Genomic DNA, 12,676 nt, shown 5'->3' on the forward strand with positions numbered 1-12,676 from the left:
AGTGGGATTAAAAAGCTGGGATATTTATATGAATAACAATAATATTTGCAGTTATATTAGTGCAAAATAAACCACACAGGCACAAAGGCAGACCCACCCATTAACTGCTTGGGGCTAAAAATTATGTTTCCCTTCTAGGACTGCTAATGTATGGTTTTAAATGATAAATATTTGACACCTTCCTCTGGTGAATTTGATACCAGTAGCTTTCAAGGAGCAGGATAATGGATTAGAAGATCCTTTGGTTTAATCAGCACCAGGTTTCTTTTCCTTCAAAGCCCCCCTTCCTGATCTACAAGGGTGGTCTTCGCCACAATGGAAACAATGCTGTGCCAAGTTATTACATAGTTACATTTTTTTTTTCAAATGGCTTTAGAGAGCAGATGTTCCCATGCAAGCACTAGAGCTCTTCCTCTATGGATGTCTGGAGCACAAACTGAACACTGAATTCATCCAGCTATCACTCAAGTCCGTAGCAAAACTCCTACTGAGCTGATCAAGATGAGGGTTTGGCCCACTGACTGTGACAGTCTGTTCAGCTCCTGCCCCACTCTGTAGCTAGCAAGGAGTACACACATATGCTAGCAGTCATGATGCTGTTATTTGGGCTGCCTGATGTGCAAAATCACAGGTATAATCCTTGGGTGGATTTATTTCCTTTCTTTCTGGAAGAAACCATAGCAAATGTGTTTCTCTTATAATGGACAAATCCTTAAATACTGTGAGTTCAGCTTAGCTTTTCAGAATTCAGTGGCTTATCCAAAGTTTACCCAAAACCCCCATGCTTTAAAAGTGGTCAAGAATTCACATCAGAACTTAATTTTAGGAGGGTTTTGGGATTTCAGGATTTCCTGGTTTTCTGGTTGGCCCAAAACCAGTAAGATACATACAAGATATAACAAGTATTTTAAAGGTGAGGAAATTTATCACTGAATTTTAGTAGGTGGGAGCCTGATGCCCATGGAAGTGAAAAGAATTCTGTCTAGTATTACTCATGTGTTAGTGGCAGAATCCTCACCTGCTCTACTCAGCTTCCCCTTGTGAGAAAATACAGGTTCTCCACAGGCATTTCAGACCTTCTTCCTCCATACCCATCTCTTTTTGGGAACAAGAAGTGTAGACTCTGTAAAATTTTTATGTATTTTTACCAGATTATGCAAATACATCTGAGTATCTTCAAAAGCCTTAAAAAATGTAGTTGGAACAATGGACACAGGTCAAAGCATGCCACTGCTTTGGTGAACCTGCTCATTCACAGCAATTTTGCTTTTTTTGGTTCTTCCCTCCTGTTTTTCTGTGAGACCCTGTACTAGCACTAAAGTGCTGCTGTTATGTTTTCACACATTTCCAGTCATTTTATTTCCCTGTGTTTAGTTTTGTGTGGGTTTGTTTGGTGCCATGGAGAGATTTTTCCCCATAGAATCATAAATAAGTGCTCATGTTCAAAACACTCATGAAGATCCATACCAGTTTTACAAAACTCTTGAGAAAGTGAATAAAAAGTTCTTAATCACTCTATTAGCTGAATAATGTCAATCATTGATGTCCTTGCAGCTGTCTACAAGACTGAACATTTATATTGTTTTAAAGGACTCATCAAAAAATGTACTGAAGACTACATGGCTTTCTTGTGTAATGTTTCAAGTACTCTCATGGGAGTCAAAAGCCAAGGAAACCAAATAGCTGGAATATTTTTAAGGCAAAGAAAAGTTAGAACTTGTGTTAACACCTCAAAACTGGCATTTTGACATGCTGGTCGTTCTTATTTTTCCTAATCCAATTCAAACTCCTCTCCCTGTCAGTAGTTTATACTCACAGGAAAGATGTCTCATGCTAAGAATTATTTTCTTGTATTTTATTCTGTTTGGTTTGTGATGATTCACTGGTTCCTGAAATTCTGCAGCAGGAAGGCGATCCCCACTGACACCAACGAATCCCAATGATTCAGATGGGACTCAGAGAAGCAGCAGTTGCAAAATAAGATATATTTGTTGAAACACATGGCCAAGAGACAATACAGAGAAGCAGGACCAAATTTCTCATTCACAACGCTATAAATAAAATTTGTGATTGTTTGCCAGATAAAGACTTCATGGGGAATGATGTCTTGTCAGAGATACTAGGAAACCTGCTGTTTACAACCTTAGAAGACAGTCAGTGATTTTTTAGCAAAGCAACAGACGTCCCGGTTTGCTTGAAATGAAGTGGTTTACAGCAAGACAAGAGGCTTAACTAAGGGCTTAGGGGAATGGAGTGTTTTCTTTAAAGAAAAACTTTAACTACAGAAAAGGTAAAGAGATTTTGGATTATAAAACCTTTTTACAGTTTATTTCCTATTATTAATTTCTTAAAATATATATATAAAAATGAGGATCTGACTAAATGAATCAGGACGTCAATTGATAAAGGTCCGTCCTTGTAAACAAATAAATAATTATTTACAATCTTTGGTAAAACAAAATGAAATTTCATCAATCTCACTCTCTCACACACACTTGCAAGGAAAAAAAAGAAAAAGAAATTTAAAAAAACCCATCATAAATAACTTACATAGAATAGGAAAATTATGATACAGTCCAAATATTAACATCTTCATCCCTAAACTGATGTCTCTCTCTGACAAAACAAAAAACCCTACACAGCCATTACTTATTACATTTAATGAAGTCATCCTCCTTTCTGCTTGGAACTTGGGGATGCCATTTGAAACACCAAAAGAAACTGAAATATTTAGAAACCTCATGAAGAGGATTTGTGAAAAAAAAAAATCCAAAGCAAAACAAAACCAGCAACAAAACAAAACAAACTTAAAATAATTTTTAAAAAAAGATTTGATAATATGAATACTATAAAATGTGCAATAAAGCCATCAACTGTTGATTCCTTTCTAATGAATATAGCAACAAAATCTATTTCAAGGGAGAAAAAGTTGATTCGACATTTAGCTCCCTGTGCCCCAGAAGAAGGCAGAGGTACTGTATTCTTCCATCAGGTATCCCATCTATGAATAAAATTACACCAGCGTGTGTTCTTTTTGTGAACAAAGCTCATGCAATTTAAACAAAGCAAAAATGTTAAACATGTCTATACTATTGTTTATCTGAGTAACTGTTGTATCTGTTTAGAATAAACACTGGTACCCCTTCAGCATTATTTAAGAAGTTCTATATACAGCAGACATAGGTAACAATACAAAAATATTCAAATTAGGGTAACTGGATATATATTAAGGTTCCATTTGTAAATTCCTTATTATTATTCATTTAACTTCAAAGTATACATGACTATAATCCATGGAACTATACTTAAGTGTAGGCCATGCTTTGACAATATCTACATATTTTGATATGCTTTCAAAAATAGCTTTAAAATATTATTTGTGAATGTATTACTGATGCATTATATGCTTTAAAATCAATTATCAGAGAAGGTAGCTTAGTGTGATAATCACCATAAATACTACCAAAATATTTATAAATGGAACCTTAAACTCATATGTTACCGAATTAACTAATGACGGCGTTGCCACCTTTTCAAAAACCCACATCAGGATTCAGGATGTCAAAGTGCTTTTTGCAGCAGAGGTGGAAAAGTGGTTCAGGTTCATTTTGCTCCACATGATCATGGTATATTCTTTATTACAAGGCAATGCAGAATATGAAGAAAACAGGGCAACTGGAAATAATTTTTTGTAATCAGACAATAGTGATAGCTTCAGATGTTTAAATGAATCACTCTTCCCTTTCACATGAGAGTTTCTAGTTCAATTCTGTTTGGCCTGAATAAAGGTCCTACTAGAGAATGCTTTAGGTTGCAAATTTGACAGTTCTACCAATTATAAGTTTAAAGAGTGTTACCTTATCAACTAAGCACCTTTTTGAATCAAGAAATGTTTATAATTGATCTTTACTTTAATATCCAAAGTAATTTCACTGTTGGTGTGGTCCTCCATCACTTTGCTAAAATTAGACCCAGAAGCTTTGTTTACTGAAGTCCAGTCTTGATCAGAGCAAGGAAGTGTCAACCATACACCCAAAAAATTGAAACACATTTTTCCTCACTTAAACATAATGACTGATAATCATCATCCCCCCTCTTTTTCTCCATATATATAAATACATTAAGTAATTACATTTTTATATGTAAACGTCATTCTTTTAAAAAGACAAGTAAACAAACACATTTTGCTAAGTTTTCACTCTACAAAAGTGTTCTAATGTATCAATCTGCTTTTGCTTCAGTGGTGGGTCCGACGTTCACGTTTAGGTTTCATTAGTCCTGGCTGTGAGAAGGCACTTGGGTGGAAGGATGGCTGAAGCACTCCTGGCAGCTGGGAGGATCCTGGAGAGTAGAGCACGAGGACAGAGGGCAGGAGGCACACAAAAATAGAAACTTGGAGTACCAGGGTGTACTGAGGTGTCTGGGTTGCATAGCATCTACAGTACTTTGCTGGTAATGCAGCAACCGTTGCTCAAGCATCTGAAAGAAATGGGAGAAAATATCTTAATTGTGGTTGGAGTTTTTTGGTTAGGAAGTCAATCACATAAGAACTCCACCATGATACACTAAAGAGATACAGCACAATGCTTTCTGTTCTTCATTTTTCTACAAATGGGAGTACATTTATATAAAAACGCATATGCCTACATATACAAAGAGACAAGCACATGTATGTGCAGCTATGTATCTAAATGTAAATACAAAATCACATACAAGAAAACCTGGAAAAGCATTTTCTGTATTTCAAAACATTTCAGACAAGGCATTACAGGCAGACATGCTCATTAATGATATCTGCTTTCTTTTCCATGCCTCTCGAAAGAGGGGTGATCCAGAAGTATCCCTCTGCCTGCAGGACATACTGAAGTAGCCTACAGAGGACAGTGGATATACAGAGAGAATTCTAAGCAAGTCTCTCTCAGAAATTTCTACCTCATTTTTTACACATGGATAATATTAACCATCTGGAGTTTATTATTCAAATTGAGATTACTGTAGGAGCAAGGGGCATTCATGGCATTTCAACAGATCAATATGATGCAAACAAATAAATGCTATGATATTACATATTGCTTTTCATTTAGAGGATACTTTTCATTTAAACACTTTGTGATTGCTCCACAAGTTATCAAAGGCTTCAGTGTTTTCTAGAAATTTTCTGTAACTAACCTCTGCATTCATATTTGAGGTCAGAGAAATAGACCATCTCTTGAGAGAAGACAAAAAGACCTAATCGTCCACCAGCAAAAGTTGTATCATAGATTGGTCCAGAATCCACCATTACTTGTTTCCCTTCATAAACCAGAACTCTGTAAAGAAGAACACAAATTAAACAAGGAGGATAATACAGTGTCCAGTGTAAGAGCTGGTAACAGTCTCTAAAAACTGGAACAGAATTAATTTTAACAAGGCACCAGAAAACCCAACCTCATTGTAGGGATCACTTCTCATCCCTATCTCACACCCACCTGGCTGGCAGCCATAACACATTAATCAGAAGCAGTGGGGCTGCTCCTTAAGTGATTTTATGCACACCATCTGCAAAAGATTTCCCAGTTCTTTATTTAGAACAGTCATGTCTCCTGGAATGAACTATGTCATGTACTAGCATTCACTGATAAGCCCCTGTCCCAGTGAACTCAGGGGTTAGCACACGACCTTGTCACATCACTGAGAAAAGCTGTCTTTGCAGCTGTGTGAACAGCTGATTTATTTATCTTTAGGTGCAAGGGCCAACATCAGAAATTGGAAGAACCATCCCTTCAGAGTCAAACAAAACATTAATTGGAGACATGCTGAATCTCAATTTCAGACATTTTAAGAGCTTAATGAAAGCTGGAAGGATTTGAACACAAACAGCTAGACTAATAATAAATTGGAAAGGGAGAACTTGGATTTTTTGGTTTTTGGAGGTTTGTTTAGTATTTCAGGCATCCACCCTGGAGACAAAAGACCTCAAAAGACAGCACTTCATATTCTTTCTTTATCAGAAAGACTGCATTTCCTCAAACTTGGATCCTCCACTTCTCCTGGAAGACCTTGAGATAGTCAACATTTTTAGGCTCTCAGTCTCCTGGGCCAAATGAGAAATTACTCTATAGTTTGTTAATTAGGCTAGTCTCTGGAGGCAGGGATTAGTGTCCTGCTCAACTGACAATACATTGGCTATACACAGCAATACAGATGGCTTCACATGAGAATGAAAACACTTGAGCAGCTTCCTAGAAGTGTTTTATTTCCTGAAAAGTGCACAAAGTATGAAACTGCTCCCTGAAATCAGTATTTAATGGATGGCGAAAAGAACAGCAAAAAAAAAGACAGATTTTCATGTTCATATAACCCTATTTAATATAATTCTCAAAATATCAAGAACCCAAAACATATGGGAAGAGTTTAATAGTTCATTCATCCCACCAAAAAAAACTACATAGCTCTGATCATGTTCATATGGAATTGATATTTCTGTACAAATAGAATTGTTTCATGATTACATGAGCAAAATAATTAATTTATTTTCTCTCAGAACACCCTAAAGTATGAAGGAATTTAATGCCCCAAACCTCAGAATTTGTCATGCTAGATTAATCTAATGTGATACCGGTGGTAACATCTTTTGTCTGACCCTATGTAGATTCTGTAAAGGAAGTTAAAGGTAACAGCAACATGAATGAAAAAAATAAAGTTTCCTGTTGGCCTGTATCAGTCAATGCTTTGCACTGCAATATACCAAACCATAAAGAAACTCCTCTCTTTCCAAGAAACAGGTAACAGTATATCCTAATTTGTCTACACTTTGTCTTTCACAGACAAATGAAAATCCCCTGCACATAAGCACAAACAAGACTTTTAGAGGTAACGTCTGACTCTACCCCATGAAAAATATCCTTTACAGTTCCAGTAGTTAGTAGAAGATAAAACCGACGTGGGCAGTTAATGCTCAGTCTTTGGAACATCAGCTAAACATCTGGGCTCTACAGAAAGTCATATGCCACAGCTCCTTGTGTGCATTACAGATGTGCTCACGGCCACTTCTGCAGTGTCTTGTATAAGCCACTACGGGAGACAGGATGCTGAAGTAGACAGGACCTTGGCCTACTTCCCTGAGGCAATGCTCATGTTTCTAATTAATTTCATTCACTGAAATTCCACAGGCTGGGGAGCAATCTCATGTTCTAATCTTGCTTTGAGTTTTGCTCAGGAATTTTTTGGTCTTTTTACAGAAAAGCTATTGAGAAAGAATTCTATTTTTTTTTTCTTTAATTTAAGGGTATTTAGCTGATGTAAATATTGAATCATCCAGACTAAATTAAATACATCTGAAAAGGAAAATAACTTATTCTGAAGATAACAAAATGTTCCCAAAATATTGGACAAACTGTCACACAAGTAACATAATTATCAGAAACAACAATGAAACTGATAACATAGCTTTTAAATCAACAGAGACAGAACTATTGCTACTAGAAAATGTAGAGGTACAGAAATATCTCTTACTTTATTAATCCTGTTTTAGGCCTATGAATCAAATGCCACCTGTAAGCAGTATAATCTTTCCAGCCAATGTTCTTGGGATCATGCCACAAAGTACGCACCTACAGTAGGAATACAAATGCCTTATTAGAAACACACCATTCTCCAGTAAGTCTACCATAGTAACTGCACATACAGCCAAAGCTTATTTTCTGCAGAGCATGAAACTGAAAATAGTTTAACATTTGACTGTATGATCAAAAGGCTTCTTTTATGGGGTGAGAGTAATGGAAGTTTCTGTCTTAAACTGTTGATCAGTTATTCATCTGCAGTTTCATAGCTAGAGTCACTGAAAACCATTACAGCATCGAACCTTGACTTCCCTCATGAAGTCACAGAATCAGCCGAATTGGAAGACACCCACAAGGCTCATCAAGTCCAACTCCTGGCCATGCAAAGGACCATCCCCAAGAGTCACATCATGTGCCTGAGAATACTGTCCAAATGCTTCTGGAACTCTTCAGGTTTGCACATACACACACCCATGCTGACAGCGTTGATGCTGCACGAGTGCCTCCAGTGAGGGAGAGGGACTGCAGCTTGCACAGATGTTACTGCCTGTGGTTGCTCCTTGAAAATTCTCACTCAGTAACAGTCCTATCAATTCCTATCCACATCTGAAGCCCTACTAGACCTAATTTCCAAAATGCACAAGTTCCTTCCATGGTTGGACCCTATTTGGAACAGCAGCAGTTTTTCTCTCTTTTCTTTCATTTCTTCTCTCTTTTTCTGTCACTGGTTACTGTACTCTAAACCATGTATAATTCAAACAAGCTGGAACACCAAAGAAGTAAGTGCCAGTACAAAACAAAGGATTTGTGTATAACTGAGACCTCTCACTCCTTCTCCTTTTGATCACACCTCCTCTTCCCTTTTACACACGTGATTTTCTTTGAAACACAATGCGAATGTTATTATTGACACTACTAACAAGGGAATTGAAGAAAAACTGATAAACCTCTGCAAAAACTGAGATGTGAAAGTCTTTTTGAGACATGTCCCTTATTTTTAAAATATTAGTCATGCACTGTTGGCCTGAAGTTTTACATCTCTCACCTGTCCAGGGGTGTTTCCTGTGTGCCAGAGAGCATTTCGTAAGTGTTCACCAGTACCAGTTGTTGAATTCACTACTTTGAGTGACACACCAGAATAGCCATAAGCCCTGGTGGGTTTGTCCTCCCAATAGGTCTGTGTGACCTGCTTCCACATGAGAACGTAAAACCGACTGCTGGACTGGTAGCCAAACACAAAGCCGGCATAGTCATCGTCACGGTCTGTGTTAACATAGAATGTCCCGCTGAAGTCAACAGAGCTGAACTCATCATAGCCTGGGAGATGACAAAAGAGACAAAACATTGGCTTACAATGCTGGGTCCAGCTGCATACACCCAAGAGTCCCAGCTACATACTAAATTTTGGCAGGAGTCATAAGTGGTCTTTCTCAGTTTTCTTACCTGTAGAAGAGGAGGTAATTACACTTGCCTGCATGGACACTTCTGGAGAGAAATAAGTTGCTTACAAGGTGCATTGAATACAGCAGGTACTAATATAAATTTTTTCAGTTGTGTATTTTATGTATGCTAGAGTCAGTGATGAGATGAATGGACAAAAAATGCAGGCAGCATTGAGCTGTTTTTACTTTGGGCATATACACTGTCTCCGTGGTTAGTCCAAAGTTTGCAGCACCAAAAATGTGCATTTCTCTTTCTTTATTTCCCTTTCCTTATCACAGAATCACTAATTACTTTTCCAAAGATGATGACTTACATCTGATACTCACCTACAGCTATTCCAGGATCCGAGTTGGCAGTCTGAACCAGTTCCTTGCCTTGGTGGCGAATAACCCAGTTGGGATCAATCTGAGCTGTTCCCTTGGGGTCCAGAGGGACCATCTGGAACTTTCTGAAATCAGTTTCACTGATGGCATTGTTTTCAGGGCACACATCATAAATATCTGGAACATTGTCATTGTCAAAGTCATCTTTGCAAATATCACCTCTTCCATCACCTGTAAGCAATGTGAATAAGCAAAGGCAATTGTTAGCAATTTATCCAGCCCCAGTCTATACACCACTTTGGAATCAGGGTGGGAAAAGTTGGAAGTTTGCTATGTCGATGTAATTCACTAATGCTTGCATTACTTTTTCCGTTTGATTTGTTCCAGATGTGGATACAACACCACATTTTAATATGTGCTGTGCAAATCAATTCAAACAATAGCATTAAAATCTTAATCCTCCACACATTACTAAATCTTTATACATTGTTGATCATATTAGACTTTATTACAGACTCTTATTACTTAAGATTCTTTCTGCAACAATCCATCTGAGATGCTTCAGATTGCAGATGTGTCACCTCTATGTCAAAAGAAAGGGAAGAGAGTGTTGCAGTAAAATATGCATACATGCTTAGCCACTCTTTCACTTGTAAGTAGAACAATTTGACTCAATAAAAACATAGTTCTTCAGAAAAGTGCATGAGAAAAGAAGGCAGTGCTGTATTCAACAGGACTAGCCTCAGAGGAATGAAAAAGTAAAGTTTTGTTGTATGAACAACAGTAAGTTTTTTAGATAACAAAAAAATACAGCTTATCTACAGTTGTGCTTCTGCTCAACTACTTTTACACTCAATATTTTTAAAAAACTAAAATTATTTCCTTTCTTAGTTTCCCCTTAATATTAATGGAAACCAGGAGATGGGATGTGCCTCCAAGAGCAAGAAGTGAAAGAAGGTATCTATAAAAAATCTCATTGCCAATGGCTCTATTATTCCATTGCATACAATAGCACAAACACCTGAAAATAATGTAGAAAAGCTAAGCTAGACAAGTATAGAAACGAATTCCCAGATGGCTCCAACTTTTACAACAGAAACCACTGGGTATTACATTGGGTACCAACGCAAAACCAGTGCTGCCTACTAATTTGTTCCTATCCTCACATAGCAGAGCATCTGCTATTTTTTTTTTTTTTTTCCCAGTGTTTATGACTGCCCTAAGAACATGGGAATTAACAACTTGGGAAATAGCAACGACCCAGCTCATTCAATACTGACCTACTACTAGATGTTTCACAGAAAAATAGAAAGCTACCTTACCGTGACTGACCACACAGCATTACCCAAGTATGGAGCTTCCAGAGAGAAGGCAGAATGAGTTTTAGGCAACAGTCAAAAAGAAAAGAGTAATTAGAGAAAACTGAAACATCTAGTATCTCAGGGCTCTCTGCAGCTCAGATACGTGGTAAAATGGTCCCATTTTCCACCCTGGATATCTGCCATAGAGAACTCCAAATTCTGACCAGCTGTGTGCTCCTCCACCTGTTTGTCTTAGCACTTATTGGAGAAAAGAGAGTGAATTTCCTATTTTGTTTCCTTTGCCAAATCAAAGAGATAATTCACAAAAGAATCTAATTATTCACTGAAAGTCCAGCTGATGTTCATTTGGTAGTGAGTTGCTGCTGACAACATTCATTCCTTGTCAAGGAAAGTTAGAAAGTGTTTGTTTATCCAGTCACATCCAACAGCTCTCTCCAGGGCCTCATCTTTATATGCTAAAACTCACATCTTCAAGAGCATGGGAACAATTTTTGGCTTTATTTACCCCTTTTCCAAGATTTCTGTTGGACCTGCTGCTAATGACAGTGATGAGCTGGCTAAACTGATGAAATATATGTTTTTTGTGAATCATTAATCCATACATAAATGTAGTTTCCCTTACAAGATCCAGGTAATGGATGACTCAGCTTGGGGTCACCCTTATTCTGGATTTATGAAATTAAGGGGCTATTCCAGAGACTGGCAAGTACAAAAATATTCTGGACACATATTATAGGACTGAAAGGTTATACAAATTAAGAGCTACTACTGACTACCAACCAGAAACTTCCTACTGACAGCAGTTGTCTTAACAGGAAATTAGACAAGGTTCAGCATTTCATCTTTCTAAATGTACATAAAAACATATTGTGTAGGTAATAAATTTCAATTTCTACAGCACAGCCATGGAACGACTCCATCAAGTTGTATAACTTGGAACAGAAATTGCTTACCTGTATTTATTGCAAGGGTCATTATTGTAAACGTATTTGGTGGTTGTCAAAGGATCATAAACATTTTCAATATTAGAATAATTGTGAAACTAACACTGTTTCATTATTTAAATAATGCCAAGCATGGAGAAGGACTTTTTGAGGTGACCAGCAACATTTTACCAAAAAACTGGAAAAAAGAGCAATTACATATCCATTTTTTAAACTGTGACATGTATATCACCAAGACATATTTAAAGCAGCCTATATAGAAAATTTGAGAAAAGCTGCTCAGAAGTCAATTTTTAAAAAATAATTAAAAATTAACAATACTTTTAGACTTTAAAAATCCTGGAAAATAGTCTGTTTTTCAAAATAGAGCAGTAAACCATATTTTCTCCATTTTAATTTTCAGATGGTAACTTGTTTTGAAACAGCTCCCTTTCCATTTTTTAAGACATTTGAAATTCAAGCTATTTGAAATATTTTCCAAGATTTTTAGTATTTCAATTAAATGTGAAAATAATATTTTTTAAAAAATTGATTTTTTGGGTTTTTTTTTTTTTAATTTGTTAAAGGTTTTCTTCTATAATTAAGTACATGGATGTTTGAGCTCCTGTCAAAGATGCTTCCTAATGCTCTAACCCTGGATGAAACTGGCCAGTTCAGCTCCATTGAATTCCACGGTGTCTCAAATATCAAAAGCAGCTCAGTTTGATGTGAAGTCTCTCTTCACTAGATGTTAATACTCCAAGATGAAAAGCAGATACTAAGAACTAAATGAAATTCATATGACCTTGTTCTTACCATCTGAGTCCTCCTGCTCAGGGTTGTATCTGAGGCGACAGTTGTCCCTGTCATCTGGGACACCATCATTGTCATCGTCAGAATCACAGGCATCTCCTTTACCATCCTGATCGTGGTCAGCCTGGTTAGCGTTGGGGATGTAAGGGCAATTATCCTGGTTGTTCTGGTGGCCATCTTCATCTATGTCCTCATTATTGTCACACTGGTCACCAACAAGGTCATTATCTGCATCAGTCTACCCCAAAAAAAAGTTTACAGAATAATTTTATTATTTCCCTCAATGCAAAAGAACAGCCTGGAACTTAACT

The 12,676-nt window shown here is 37.0% G+C and overlaps 1 protein-coding gene across 2 annotated transcripts in view; it reads right to left on the minus strand.

Moving 5' to 3' along the window:
• Nucleotides 1-1,965: 1,965 nt before the first annotated feature.
• Nucleotides 1,966-12,676, minus strand: part of THBS2 (thrombospondin 2) — a 32,575-nt gene continuing 21,864 nt past the window's right edge. For both annotated transcript variants that reach the window (XM_039569175.1, XM_010391582.4), the window contains exons 17-22: nt 12,369-12,603; nt 9,311-9,538; nt 8,587-8,858; nt 7,495-7,592; nt 5,170-5,309; nt 1,966-4,479 (exon numbers count right to left, since the gene is read on the minus strand). In XM_039569175.1, the coding sequence (XP_039425109.1) occupies nt 4,472-4,479; nt 5,170-5,309; nt 7,495-7,592; nt 8,587-8,858; nt 9,311-9,538; nt 12,369-12,603 (981 nt within the window). In that variant the 3' untranslated portion in view covers nt 1,966-4,471. The remainder of the gene's footprint in view (nt 4,480-5,169; nt 5,310-7,494; nt 7,593-8,586; nt 8,859-9,310; nt 9,539-12,368; nt 12,604-12,676) is intronic.

This window comes from Corvus cornix, chromosome 3, assembly GCF_000738735.6.
Source record: "Corvus cornix cornix isolate S_Up_H32 chromosome 3, ASM73873v5, whole genome shotgun sequence".
In the NCBI taxonomy this organism is placed as follows: Eukaryota; Metazoa; Chordata; class Aves; order Passeriformes; family Corvidae; genus Corvus; species Corvus cornix.